At 37.3% G+C, this 15,445-nt stretch overlaps 1 protein-coding gene across 1 annotated transcript in view; it reads right to left on the reverse strand.

Annotated features, from left to right (window-relative positions):
• The window catches only part of ANKRD46 (ankyrin repeat domain 46), a 20,951-nt gene continuing 5,506 nt past the window's right edge, over positions 1-15,445 (reverse strand). Inside the window, exons 2-5 of the mRNA XM_069854429.1 lie at positions 9,025-9,181; positions 8,013-8,355; positions 6,559-6,717; positions 1-1,962 (exon numbers count right to left, since the gene is read on the reverse strand). Of these exons, the coding sequence (XP_069710530.1) occupies positions 1,746-1,962; positions 6,559-6,717; positions 8,013-8,323 (687 nt within the window). The 5' untranslated portion in view covers positions 8,324-8,355; positions 9,025-9,181 and the 3' untranslated portion in view covers positions 1-1,745. The remainder of the gene's footprint in view (positions 1,963-6,558; positions 6,718-8,012; positions 8,356-9,024; positions 9,182-15,445) is intronic.

Consider the following 15,445-nt stretch of genomic DNA (forward strand, 5'->3'; position numbering starts at 1 on the left):
TATTTACTACATATATTTATTTGTGGCCCATACTGAGAATACAATTACAAATTATGCAGATAATATATACTTAAAGAGAAGATTGTGATTCAAGATACAGAGTATTATTAACAGAAATTTACTTATTTAGAGAAGCAAATGTCATTTAGGCATACTATGAGTTTCTGTTTCTCTGTTCATGAACAGATGTACAATAATTGAAATATTCAGAAGAGGAGTATGCTCTGTTTTTTTGTTTTGTTTTGTTTATTTAAGGGGCTTTCCTTTATGCAGCGTTACACCTGCTAGAAAAGTATTCTTTCATTAGCCTCTAACTTAAGAAATAAGAATAAGAATTATTCAGATGCAGTTCAGAATGGGGCCCAGCTCAGTGAAGCCCCTGCCACACATCAAAACAAAGACAACCTTGTCATCAGTCAAACACATAAACAAACAAAAAGTAGACATGGTGGCAGAACAGAAAGATGAAGGTTACCTCTATCACTACTTATTGCAATTTATAATTTTATAAATGTTTGATGTTATTTAGCAACAATTTAGGAGCGGCTAAGTAAAGAAACATTTGATTCATTTTGTTTGGGATTTTCAAGGCAATGGCAACAAAGGGAGTCAGATGTCTAATAATGGGAAGAGAGAATCTGCTTTCTTTGAAAACCTCCGATTTACCGTGTAGTGCTTTTCTAGCCTTCATAAGAAGAGTATTTTAACTGATTCATATCCCCAGGTTATCTACAAACAAAGGATTTCACAGCTAAGTACAGAATGGGTCAAGATTTCATTTCATACAATGTTCCTAAATATTAACATTTAAATAGTTTTATTCTGCATGCTCAGAAAATAATTCATATAAACATGAAAATGGTGCAATGCTATGGTACAGTCAGGTCCTGGGAGAAGGAAGAAAAAGTTATCCTTCATGACACACTTCACAAAGACAATGGCTTTACAGAACTGTTATTTATGGAGCAGAACACCTAAATCGCTTCCTAACCACCCTTACAGAGGAAGGCTTACTTAGTAACATTTCAATAAAAAGGCAAAAATTTCAGCCTAGGGCTGAAACAACTTTGCTTCCAATGCACAACAGTTTCATTTTACAAAATTTACTACAGGCAGGTATTAACAACATCAAATTCATCTGGGGAATAAGCACCACATTAACCTAATAAATGAAGGAGTGATTTATATGTTAAAGATATAAAAAACCTTGAACTATTTCTCATTGCATTTATAAACAAGCGGTTATGAAACTATGGAGAGGCACTAAAAGAACTACTAAATTTCAGCTTATTACTGTCTATATCTCAGAATGATTATTATATTATTCAGATTTCTTGAAGAGAACATTTAGAAGAATAATATTCTTTCAACTGAAGCACAAACAAAAACTGCAACCTCTCTTCATAGGGGAAAAAAATCAAATTTGGTTCTGTACTGGGATACATTTTTCATGCTTGTGAATTTAATATTCATTATGAAAGGCTTCTTATAATCATAATATTTTATCGACAGTGAGGACTATCTTCACATCTTGCTTGCAAGTCAAGTCAGCGGTAGCTTAGGAATGCTTTAGAATTTAGTGTTTTACTCGAAATTAATTATTCCTTCTTTCAAAGGGGTTAATAATAAGTACAAAAGGCAAACAGTATATACAGCTGCCACTGCCTGCACAGAGACAATAATTCCAACAAGCTCAAAATGAGATTAGAACAGGGAAAAGCATAGTGCACACCTTCGCATTTGTTTCAGTGCACCAATTCAGGCTGGTTTTCTACAAAAGGCAGCACCCCGCTAACATAATATGCTATTCCAAGCGACAGAAGAGCAATGACAATGATGAGGAGCAGCACCCTCCAGAAGCCCAGGTCTTCCACAAACTCTTGCCATGTCGTCCGGAAACTGGAAAGAACTCCTTCACCTTGCTGTAGGTTTGGATTAAGGAGGGAATGGCTTTCCATTGCACTACGAAGGATTAAAGTTAAAAATACATCAGAGCAAAAGAATGCACCTTTAAGTACAACAGTAATCCTGCTAAGAGCAACCAAAACGTTCTAAATTAAAAACTAAGCCCACCTGCAGATTTATAGCATTGCCTCCACTAAATCAAGACAAAGCAGATCAGGAAAAGACTCCTAACTCTAAATGTAACTTAGCTGAAATGATGCTTCATCGACCTGTGTAAAGAGACTGATATTTGTACCCGTACAACTGCACTGAGTTTGCAGGCTTGCTACCTAGGAGCCTTCAAAAGTCAGTGCCTGTAACTCCTCCTAAACAGGGCTTAGTAAAATTGAATGAAGCATAAGCTAAAACCTCAAGGGGCACAGCTCTTGCAAATAAAACAATGAATTATGATTTAAAATTGAACTCTGATGAATGAAATGGAAACTTTAACCAATATCATTTAGACTCTGAACTCTGCAGTCATGTTTACTATTCTCCCTGACATCTTTGTTACAGAGGCCTCTTCTCCAGCGTAAAAACATCACAGAAAACAACAAATTTGGGTAACATGGAGTTCAGAAACTTCCTGATCTTCAAGACAAGTTGGCATTGCTGTGTTTTCTGCCATATGGCACTCAGCAATTGCTGTAATGTTTTAACGTTTCACTGCCGAGCCATCAGGCCCCCTTAGATTGTCAGCCTATAAATTAGGGACTAGAACTCTCACTTTTAAATGGGAAACTAATATAAAACTAGAAGGACACTGGCATCTTGACAATGAATCACCTTTAGAAAAAAGCTAAGCTGTTTCAAATACTGCGTGGCTTCTCATATCATTCTTCCAATTTTGCTCATTTTACTATCGGTTTATAAAAGGAAACTTTATCTGTTGCTGCACGAAAAACCTCACGAATAAGAAAACTTTCTCATAATTCGATTTCACTTCTTTAAAGTTTTAGCCATCTGCACAGTCATATGGCCTCTCACTTGAGTGAAATTACACACAGAGGTTCTTATAGGATAAGACTCTGACAAGCACAGAAGGAAATGGTGAAATCAACTACATACATGATGATGTCAATAGCAGAAGGTAAGTAAAGAAAAAAACAATATTTTCCCTCCCTTCTAATTGCTTTCAGTTACCATATTCCTAGATATCTCTTATAGCAATAATAAAAGAAAACATTTCAGGGAAAACTAATTTCTAAGTCAAAGCTAACTGTAGAAATACTATTGTTCTTGGTGACAATAATAAATTGACAAATGATTGCTATCAGAAGAAGGTCATTCATGAATCCCGCTTCTAAGATTACATGATGGAAAAACTTCACACTATTCACATGGTATTTTTTCTTAGGAAGTACAGCCACTTAAGAACAATTAGCCTAAATTCCCACAGCTTGCTTAAGCATTGCAGCATCATGGGCAGAAGATGCCTATTAAACAGCATGTCTTTTTTTTGTTTTTTAAATATTTATCTTGCTGTAAAGCCATTTTTGCTTGTCCACAGCTGCAGGATTTACTCATCTTCCCTACTTACTATGGTTTCTCAAGCAAAAGAAAGGGTTTAATACAGCCACTGCTGTAGAACAGAACTACTCACTCAGTAAGTACTAACTAGTTAATGCATAACCACAGAGAGGCTAAATAAAAGTGCAATGCAATTTAAGTGAAAAGATCACATGCTTGCTCATTAAATAGAGTACATAGAAAACATTTTTGCTATTTTATATTACAAACCAATTAAAATCTATGTTATTCAAGACGTTTTTTTCTTATTATAAATTAAAGCTGGTTAGGAAAAGGCAAGGCATCCTACAGAAGAGTTTGTGCCACACTGCCCAGACAGATGTTCTCCTCTGTTTCCCACGCAACGTGGAAGTTCACATTTGGACACACTTGTGGGCACAGTCCCAGGTCATGCTGGGTTGTGCAGACAGACAGATCGTCAGTGCTGAGAGATGGACAGAGTGAGCTCTACCTCCTGCCAGCACGGTGCCGCTCCTTACTGGGAGGAGGGCAAAGCAGGAGAAATTTGCCTTGGAAACCTAGTTTTGGCCTCTGCTTCCAGAGCAGCAGCAACTGTATGTAGTAAGAAGCAGAAAAGTTAGAAACTGTTTTTAGAAAGAACAACCATTATTTCTTTGTAGGGTCATCCATAATGTAAGACAGCAAGGCAGGGAGAGGACAAAAGGCATTAATCTAAGTGTCTCTAAAATGTGAAAATAATACTAAGAGGGAGGAGTGAAACTGTGGAGGTCTAAAAAGTCAGCTGCTACAGAGACATTATTTATTTACAAAGCAAACAGCACACAAGCTCACTTTATTTTTGCTGCTGCGGGCATCTGTTATTTGTTGTTTTAAAAATTGTGTATTTCGGACATTTTAAACACGTTCACAAACAAGCTGGGTAGCGCACTGTTTGTGTCTCTGTGCCTCTCCCCAAGGAGAGCTGCGGACTTCCTTGCCAAAGCAAACAATATAACATTTATGAAGGTCAAATAACAGAAAGGAAGCTATGTTCATTAAAGAAACACTGTCAAATAATACAATCCAAATTTAAATGAGACTGAGTTGTTGGTCCATACATTCAAACAAAACCAGCATAAATGTATTTCTGTGGGATAAGCAACTTTCAATAAAATGCAGTTAAGTCAGAAAGGTAATACGTGCAAACCCTTATAATTTTTAACCAAGTAATTTTGAGAATAATATTAAACTGTCTCTTTCAGGGTTTAAACAAGTCTCTCTGATGAGTAGGATCATCTGATGTCTGAGAAAGATCTTCCAATCTGCTCATTGGGATTATTTTGCATGATTTCTGTAGTTTTCTTTGTTTCACCTTTCCTGTTTACTCAATTTAGATAAAAAATTAATCTACAGGGCCTAATCTTCATTTACAGTACAGGCTGTGTACATTCTGACACAAACTGAACAACAACTGTATGACAAAACTCCCTGTCCTTTGTGATATGATGTTCCAGCTGTTACAGTTCATGATCATTATCAGACAATATCAAAAATTACAAATTCGAATACATTCAGTCTATGAGCAAGTATTCCAAACAACACTGACAACCCGATTCCAATATAAATTAAAAGCAAAACAAAACAGCCCTGGAAAGATGTCTTGCATTATTAATCTCAGTCCTATGTTCTGCCATGTTTACTGGCAATACAATGACTTCTGCAAGAGAATCAGCCTCCTTTGAACCTGCAAGGCTTCCTGCCTCTTCTAAATCCTAAGAGATGGCAGTCTTAGAAGCTCGTTGTAAAAACCTACCAATTTTCAATCTAAAATGTATTTGTGGTTTATCTGTATCCTTTGGCTCTTGCACTATGATCACCTTTTTTTCTTAAGTAGTTATTTGATGTCGTTTAAAACCAGTATTTCTTGTCAGCAGCCACATACTTCTCAGCTTTCACTCTGCCAGGCTAAAACAAGCTTTAGCTGCCTCCTTTCGCAAGGAGATGCTTGGTTCCCTTGGGCACTGAAGTAATGCTTCTCCACGCTTCTTAAAGGGTAAATGAAAAATTTTGAATGGGGTTAAAGAGCATTATAAAATGTACTACACAGAGGAAGTTACCGCTGCTTTTGACAATAGCACTGATAATTTTCTGTAAGTGGTGGAAATACCTCATTTTGCATGTTGCAGGACTTCACTCCTTTTTTCAGGACTTCACTGCCTTTCACTCCTGGAACTAATACACCAAGCCTTTTCTCCTATTCTCCTCATTTTCCGCTCATATATATACTTGTTCTCCTGTATATTTTCTCCTTTTCTCCTTGTTTTCCACTTAGGAAAGCTTTAGGTGAATAAAGCTGCTCCTGTGCTACTGAATCACAATTTATTCCTACTTATTTCTTCCCCTTTGTCACCCCAGGTTTTTTGCCTCTGCCACCCCACTCTGGGTTGCCTATATCTCACTTCTTAATATCACTAACATGCTACTGCTTTCTATGCCCATATCATTTATGCAAATTATAAATAAGCACAGTCCCAGAATCAGACCTTTAGGAATTCATTAGTAACTTCCCTCTAATGCAATACTTCCCCTGAAATTGTCAGCAAATTTCCTGAAATCTTCAGTACTCCTTTAATGATTTCTTTAGCCACCATGGAATTCTTATTTTCTCCCTCATCTTTTCCAGGGCCACTAATGACAGAAATGTGATATATGGCACCGTATAAAATCCTTTATTCACGTTCAGATAGATGAGAAGTCTGCTATCCCTTCTTTGGACAGACAATTCATATTATCAAAAGGTTAACCTGTGATACAGACATTTTGCGCTTCACCCCATTTTCCCTTTGGCTTGTGGTAAGTGGTAGGATATTTATTTTGGGGAGTCTATAATGGAAAATGAGTAATTATTTTTAAAAATTTCCACCATAAAATGAAAATGTCAACAGAAAAAGATCTTTTTATCTTATATTTGATTTGTTTAAAGAGATTGTTTTCAAAATTTAAAATTTTATTTTATTTTGGTCTGATGATACCAGGCCAAATTTTACACTATCTGTTTTGAGGAATAAACAATCAAGTCAATCACAAAAATCTAAAAGCCATAAACATTATTTCTTCTAGTAATTATCTTTGTTTTGTAAATACCTTTCGCTTTCAGCAGTTTGCATGGTTTCCAGCTTTGAGTGAGCTCCTCTGTTAAATCCTTTCACCTCTTGTTCCTCTAGAGATTCCAGCAGTCTGATCACATCTTTATTCACACCCCTTCGTTTTGCAAGAATAAGCGGTGTTGCACCTTGGTGATTGCTAAAATAACCCCACAAAAGGACATGAGAAAACAAGAAACTTCTAATACAGAAATTCTCTAACAAGACAAGTCAGCATAAGCTATTATAATTCAGTCAGTCCTCTGAACAATTTCCTGTCAAATCAGACAGTAAGAAATTCCTATCTATACCAGTTACAGCAGGATTGGCTATAGAAGAAAATCAATATACTTAGGTTTGAAATTGTGCAACTATTTTTCCTTTAAATAAAGTAAGAATTCCTAATATTCTAACCTAATTGGAATCTCTGGGTGTTATAACAAAACCCAAAAACCCAGTAGATTTATGTCAATGTTCAAGATTATGTTTAACTTCAAGAATGAATTGCGCAATCTGCTTCCTCATAGTTCCTTCTCCATGAGGGTATTAGGACATCAGGCAAAAATGAAATAAAATACAGATGGTCTCTCTGCTCCTATTAAAATAATACTAAATAGGACCAGAGCTGCCTTCAGACAAGGGATTTTCACCAGAGCTGTTTGAAATGAGGAAAATAACCCCCAATCCACAACCCATAAAGAATCTGGTCTGCCAATAATTAGTTTTGCTGAGTTGAAAACATTAATGAGGGACAGATGAAAAAGAGGCAGGTTAAAAAATTTGAAGGTTTTAAGTTAGTACTGTTGTGAATATGCAGGAAGTTGCACAAACAAAATAATTCAGTTACTGCAATGAAACAGTCAGTTATTTTGCAGCTTGAGAGCTTACATCTGAGCACTGGTATCTGACAGCTGCTGGAAGCCAGAAGGAAAGAATATACAATATTTAAAAGAAGGACTGAGTCACAGACTTTGAGAGAGGGGGAAAACATTGAAAAGAAGCATTGTTAGCAAAGGAGTATGGGAATGAACCAACACACACATATACTGTGTTTTCTTTGTCTTATACAGTGCAACAATTAAAACAATAGAACTGTGGTGCAGAAAATTCTTTTAAAGTAGTCAATGGGATTTTTTCTTTGGTGCCAACCACCCACACCTGGCTGTCTGGACAAACCAGTACAGCAATGTCATCAGAAAGGCAGAATTAGATACAGCAACCCACACCAGCAGCTGCTATTTTTATTTGCTTTGCTTGTTGCACAGAGTAGCAGAAGTGGCCTCTTATTGTTCTCCCGCCTTCTTATTTTGGTTTTTATTAAGTGATATCTTAAAAGAGTTGAATTGCAACAATTACAGCATTTCAGCAAAAGCAGATTTATATACAAGGCTCCGACGACAGAAGACTAATCTATGATAAACCATGTGCAGCAAAGAAGGAAAAAATTTGACTTACCAAATATCAATTTTAAGTCCGTTAGAAACTAGGAACTGGATGGTATCCACATGCCCACACAAGTGAAGGGCTGTGTTACCTTGGTAATCAGTGGCGAGTAGGTCAGCACCAAATTTATGCAAGAGTTGACAGATGTCTACATTTCCTCTGGCTGCAGCAAGGTGAAGGCCAGTTCGGCCTCTGCTGTCACGAATATTTGGGTCAAAACCACTCTCTAACAGTCGTTTGGAATAGTTAAAATCTCCATCAATGCAAGCCTGCAGCAGCGGCACATTTGTCTGGGAAGAGTCATTTACAAAAACGTAGGACATTGTTCTGATTCCCTCGGCAGCAGAGGACAAACCTGCAAGTAAAGAAATGATAGTGAAACCAGGCAAAGTAAACACGACACAGATATTCTGTAGATTGCTCAGGTTCCCAGACAAAAATGCAGACCAGCTTATAAACCAACTCTGAAATCCTCCTGTCGCACATACTAACTTGGCGTGCTGCATTCCCTTCTGGTAATATGGAAAGAGTTGCTTTTAGCCTTCCTTGCACCTCTGGAAACAGCAGCAAAGCTCTGTTATTACAGAAAACTGGTAAGATCAGTGCCACAAATGCAAGACAAGTGATTACCTTTCACCTGGCAAGAGATTACGTGTAGTAGTATTGCAATTAAAAAGCAAAACGCTGTAGATCAGAACTGAAAGGGAAAAGAACCAGCTTTCATAAATTGGGAAACTATAAACAATTCAGTTAACAGATAGAGTGATGCTAACTGCAACTCTTACTTGCTACAAACCAAGCTACTCCAGTGGTATTTCCACCATCTGAATTTGAACTTTGATGCACAAAGTCACTGAAAACTCTTGATGACTATAAATCCGAATTCCTTCATTCTGCAAGAAACATATTTTTCAATACTCTTTGTAGAACATTATTTTTATAGTGCCACAGTTACACAGACTATTGAACAAACAAGTGCAATACAGACCATGGAAAATGGAGTGTATTACGTGGAATTACCCACCTGAAAGTGAAAACTGGAAGCAGGTACAAGGGAGAAAACGGTAAAATCAAGTGCAGAGCTACTGTGGGTTCAACTAGGACCTGATATGGAGAAGCACAAATGTCCTTTCAGTGGCTTAATATTATATAAAGGATTTAGTTCTTTTCTGTATCAGGACCTAAAAGAGAAAAATAAGTGTTGTTGCACCACAGGTTTCCTGATATGGATGATTTCATGAACTATGATTTCAGTTTTGCAGAAGAGTATTTTAAGGACAAGTCAAATGAGGGTATGATGACACTGTGTGTTTACGGGACACAGAAAAGACTGCTCGAAAACAATAAGGAAAAAAAAGAGAAGAAGTATGCAAGAGGATGGTAAAATGTGCATGAGGCAATAGTAAGAGAAATGAAAATATCTAGAGGCCTGGACAGCAAAGCTCTGCCCTGCCTCAGAGAAGAGGCAAAACCAAAAAGAAATCATATAAACCAATAAAAAACCTTAGAAGAAACCTCAAAACAGGCATGACATAGTTCGGTGACAGGAAGGAAAAGCAATTTTCCTAGGTAAGTTTTGAATGGAAACTGAACTGAAACTTCACTTGAAACAGTATATTTCACTTGCCCAGGGTTTGCATTTTGGGCCCAGGGCGTAGCCCAGTTCTGATCAACTGTCTGAACCTTTTATTAAGACTGCTACACGCAGATTTAAATGTTCTCATCTATATAAGGTATCCTGCCACACCAGTGCACTCATGCAGCCGGGAGAATGGAAACATGGCCAGTAGCCAAAGAATTCAATTTAAAACCTCTCCTTTTTTTGAGAGTTTATGGTATCTATTTTTTACAGCTCTTCCTCCATATTTTAGATCAAATTCAAGATCAAAGCATCTACAGAAGTAATTTCAAAATGTTTACACACTGGTCTGATTAACAGCTGCAGCATCTGGGGCTGTTGAGGTTAATAAATCATATTTAAACTTCATCAAACTGTGTTTCCTATCTGGACAAATTCTTCTACATGTATCCGCACTGTAGATTGTACCAGTGCAGGAATGCACAACTCTTTTTTTTCCTTTTTTTCCTTTCTTCCTTGGACGCAGAAGAGAAAGAGTAGGAATAACTTCTGTGTCCTGGTATCTGTATAAGGAATGATTTTAAGCAGAGTACATTCCCCTAGGCTGCAAGTATGTTTTTAAGCACATGATGGTCTATCACTGGCTCAAGCGTCCTTTTCCACAGCCATCTCCAATATCAAAAGGCCAATTCACTGATGTACAGTAAAATACTTCATGCACAACCGGTGTCATTTAGGGGACTAACAGCTTTCCTATAGCCCTATACTAAAAGAAAGGACAATGTACTTACTCCTATTTCCAAAAACTAAGTTACAAAACCTGTTGCAAAGCTAGGATTCCCAGCTGACAGCAATTTCACTTTTCTTGCCCATTTCCCACCCAAATCAGAAATGATGTGAAAATTCTTTTTCAACTCTGCTAGTCCAGTATTTGCTGAGAAAAATTTTGGGTCCCATTTCTGTACAACGTGATTGTGACCTTTACTTTCCTCACTAAATCTTCCCTAAAGCAAGATCATTAATCATTTTAAAACCTCCAATTATCAGCCATAGTAACGTCATATCAACAGCACAAACCCCTACTTGTATTTGATTAAAAGATCATGAATATTTGAGCCTTTAAACCTGTCTAATAAAATGAGACCTAACATGAATCAACAGCAGAACATTATACTGGATGAGATACATACTGTTTGAGAAATAGTATGGCACATTCTGCTATGGCACTGTAAGCTAACGTTTATATTTTCATAGCAGACATGGATGCCTGGTAAAAGGCTTACAGAATTCCCCTGTCACGTCACATACAACTCTGATGAAACATTAGCTAATAATACCAGGAAAAAAACCATCCCTGCCTTATCTTCTCAGGAAAATAAGCACAAACATTCACAATTATAAGAAAGCACAACTGAAAGTAATTCTGATTCAGAATTTATTATCGGTAGAATATTTTAGAATTGATCACTGAAGTGCAGAGGAATGAAGTGAAACCTTAATATTTCACAGTTAGACAGACAAAAACCCCAACAAATCCTTCTTCATGATGCTTGAAGATTGTGGACTAAGCAAATGCATTCACACACACACACAAAAATCTGGACCATCTGGTTTGATTTATCTTTGTGATTAAGAATTCTATTTCACATATGGCTCCCTAACCTATTCTGGAGACAAGCCACACACAAAACTGAACCATACACCAGCTTTATAATGACAGTCCCCGAATTATAAGGTCTTGCCTTAAATTTAACCCAATTCAGCAAAATTTCCTGTCTTAACAAAATGAAGAAGAGAATTACAATGGTTAGCCTAATCAGATACTTTTGAACAGTCTGTGATTACATTTCTGTCCACAATATGTATCAAAAAGCTTATGGCTGTAATGGATATTTAAGGCAGCGGGTTTAGAAACAGAATTTAGAAACAGAATTTTTAGAAACAGAATTAGCCACTCTCCCTAAACCATTTCTGAAAGGTAAATCTGGGAACAACTCTGAGCCTGCCGAAAAGCTGGTACACCTACCAGTAATCACTGAATGTCACAAACACAAACTAGGACAAATGGACCTGCACCAGTAACCAGACACAAAAGTATTGCAAAACGGACATTCTGAACATCTCCATAAATTACTACTACTGCTGGAGTTAAATAAATCTAATTTGGTTCAGTAAATGACTGTTTCTAAAAATGCATCGCTATCTACTGAGAATTTATCTTTTAAATGATACTTTTGTTAAAGGGATAAAAGAAAGCTTTGCTGTTAATAACTTGGTACTTTGATAGAAAATTAGTTTTGTGAAAAAAAGTAAATTCAAAGATGTCCTCCCAAGCAAGAAAGATTCCCATTAGAAAGGCATAATATAGGAATACATCTTCCTTAAATTTATACCACAAGTATATATGGCCTGAGCACAGTGTAGTTTTATTAATAATTTTAGAAATTATGCTGTAAGCCATTTCTTCAATGACACGTGTGCTAGTACAGGGGAAGAAAATTTAAGCAAACTGTTCTGTTTTCAAAATTAATGCTTATATTAAGCGATTCTGTAAGAATAATTTACTTTCATGTACTAGAAGTCATTTGTCTCTCCCTTTACTGCGTACAACGGTAACTCAGTGTCATATGCTGCATAACATGCATACACCTTCAGAACACAGGAGTGATTGTGAATAATTCAAACCATAGAGACAGATGTAAGTTCTGTCACTTCTTAAACTAGTCCTAAACTCGCACTAACTGTGGACAGTTTTATTTTACATTAAATGTATGCCGCTGTCTCTTCTTTCTCAGTAAGTTCAATGGCTAACAAATAGCTTCAGGAGAACAGCTTGATTGTGAGACAGGCTCTCTAATGAGACCTGCCTGTCTTCTATAAATAAAAACACTAATGAGCATGACAAGTTGTAATTATTCACCCAGTCACTGACACATAGGATATAACAGTTCTGCAAAACTACAGTACTTCCAAGAACACCCAGAAAAACTGAAGTAATTGTCCCTTTTTTAAAACAATACATCAGGACAATGGAGCAATATCGGATTGCTCAATACCTGAGGCTTCTCAGTACTAAAACACACTTTGTCATCTAGAAACCAAGCATCAATCAAGCTTCCACTAGAGAAACCACCACCAGCAAGGAATGGAAACTAAAACAAAGCCAAGGAAAAGTAACATCCCCCACCTCTGCCAGCAAAACACACCACCTGTGTTACTTGTAAAATCTACATTGCCAACTCCCTCCTGGCAAACAGCTTCCTCTTTCTGTGACGCGTTTGAGAGTTCTTCAGTGACAGCAGCTCACAGAGCTCTTCCTCTTGTCTTTAAATGAATGAAAAACAGTCCAGTACTTTGCTTAAACTTTAAGTCCATGATCACTGAAGGCAAAGTTTTCTAGTCAAATGGGATCGTTCCCTTAAAAACACTATGTGAACACAAGCTCTCTTTGGAAAGACAAGGTAACATTTTTTTTAAAGGTTTAATTTAATAATTATAAAAACAAAACCAAACCACTTTACTCTGCTTGTGTATCCTGTGAACACTGATCAGATGCTGAAATGTAAACCCAAATACATTATTCCCTTCCCCTTTCTAGGTAGGCTGAGGGAGAAATTCCTTGGTATGTTTTCATGCATACTTGTATTACATGTAAGTTACTGAGAAGTCACTTAAATGAATTAATGTTACATTTAGTAGAAAATCGGCTGCCATTTATGTTTAGGAGAGAACCCCATTATCTACATAAGTTTCACCGACAGCTCTGTATCTTCTATCAAAAAACTTTATCTATGCAGTCCAACCGGAACAGAGTTTTATTGCTCCCCTAATATGGATCTGCTGCTAAAGCAGCATCTCAAATTCAATACAGCAAGATGTCTGGTTTACACATAGCTGCACTTTGCAGCACTTTCCCTGCCTATAGTTATTTTTTCAACAATTCCTGGATTCAAGGTATTCCATCAGACCTACCTCTTCTTTCCTGTTTCTAGCCAGATCCACGGGTAAGTGCTAACTCAAGAACATTATTTCTGTCACTTGTTTTCAGTCATTCCCATTCCCTTTTGCAGAGATGAGACACATAGGTATAGTCTCTTGATGTCAGGACCATGCTGTAAGCAGACACTTCGGGGCACTGCACAGACACAGTGCTCTGCATGTAGAGGCTACAAAGTGCTTTATGAAAAAATCAAAACTACTACCGATCTTTTACGAATCAGCACACAACAGCACTGGGAAAGAGAGAGCTTTGCTCGTCATTGTACAGTATGTCAACATTATGAGATAAAAAATAAAGTTCTCAAATGTCAATCAAGGGTTGCAGAATGCTTCCCCAGATAATACAGTGCATGTATTGTGTATTTATTTACATAAAACAAGGGAACAACGGGAAAGAGACCATTCTTGTAAAGTACTTCTATTGACAAGCTGGTTTACAAAATGTTATCCTTACTAGGCTTAATTTGTAGTTCAGTTACAATACCTGTTTCAGTGCCCTTAACTTCTATCAAATATGCCTTTGAGTATTTTTGAGCCTTGCTTATTTTTCATCTCCTGCAAAATAACCACTTAGGAAGAAAGGCAATTCACAGGTTCCTTCAAATCACCTGTAACTTTACCTCCCCATACCTGGCTCAGGTGAATCACTAAATAACTGCAGCCCTATGCTGGTCATTGTGATTGGTTTGAACACATCTGCTTTTATAGAAAGTTACTAAATCACTTACATAGGTCATAATCACCAACCTCTTCACAAACCTTTATGCAAATTCCTTCTTAGTTTCTGCTGGGAAGATGCAGGGTGCTAACGCATGTTGGTCAAGAAAATACAGAAGGTCATCACATACTGTTTTGTCGTTGGTTTATTTGTTTGTTTTTCAACAGACTAGAGAAAATTCGTTCCACTCCTAATGAAATGTTTGTGTTTAAACGGACTGCAGACCTTGAAGCGGTCATCTGGAAAAGCAGGCAACAGCGATGGAGCAAAGGGAGTGCTCAGCGGCTGTGGCTGGTCCTGCAGCGGTACCTGGAGGAACAGTGCCACCAGCTGGGCTGACAAACCCGGCTGGAAAGGGACTCGGACAGCTTGGTCTAGGTTTTGTTGTGTTCTCAATTTTCCTGAGAAAAAAATAATGGAAGGCCTGAAAGTAAGATTTTATAAAACCTGATAAAAGAGAACTCTGAAATCCAAACTGCTGTTCCCGTGTGGCCCCCTTTAAACACTGGAAGGCTGCTGCAAGATATCCCTAGATCTTGCTCTTCTCTAAGCAAAACAAGCCTAACTATCAGCCCGTCAATTAAATACTTAATCGTATCATACTGGACCACACTGTGACATGGTAAAATGAAATGGTAAAACTACTAAGGTTTTATTTCTAATTTTTATATTAAAAAATATACGTCATTTTTCATGAATAATTACCTCACCATGCTTAGGGTCAAGAAATTTCTCCATGTAGGCAAAGCTGTAGTATTAGAGCCTGCCCAGCCCTGTGTGTTACGGGGCAGAAAGGGTAAATCAGCAGTCTACAGGTTCCTAGGACAACTGGAAAGTCTGAGGAGAACCAGGGAGATCAGCCTTAAGCTTCTGAACTGCAGAGGCTGGAATTGATAAAAAATGTAATGGAAGATGACTGGAAAAACATGAGATGAATTTGAAACTGTATTTAGGGAACCTGAGCGTCAGGTAGCTCAACTGATGTTTACCAATCGCATGAATGGATCCTGCTCAGCCTAGAAACAAAAGACATCATGTGTACAAGGAAAACTTTTGCCTTTAGATAACATATTAACTGCTAAGAGACTTGATAGTGAAAACGAAAGCCGGTGTCCAGGCAATGAACAGCAACACCACACAAGGTGTTTG

The sequence above is a fragment of the Phaenicophaeus curvirostris genome, chromosome 3 (assembly GCF_032191515.1).
Source record: "Phaenicophaeus curvirostris isolate KB17595 chromosome 3, BPBGC_Pcur_1.0, whole genome shotgun sequence".
Classification (NCBI taxonomy): domain Eukaryota; kingdom Metazoa; phylum Chordata; class Aves; order Cuculiformes; family Cuculidae; genus Phaenicophaeus; species Phaenicophaeus curvirostris.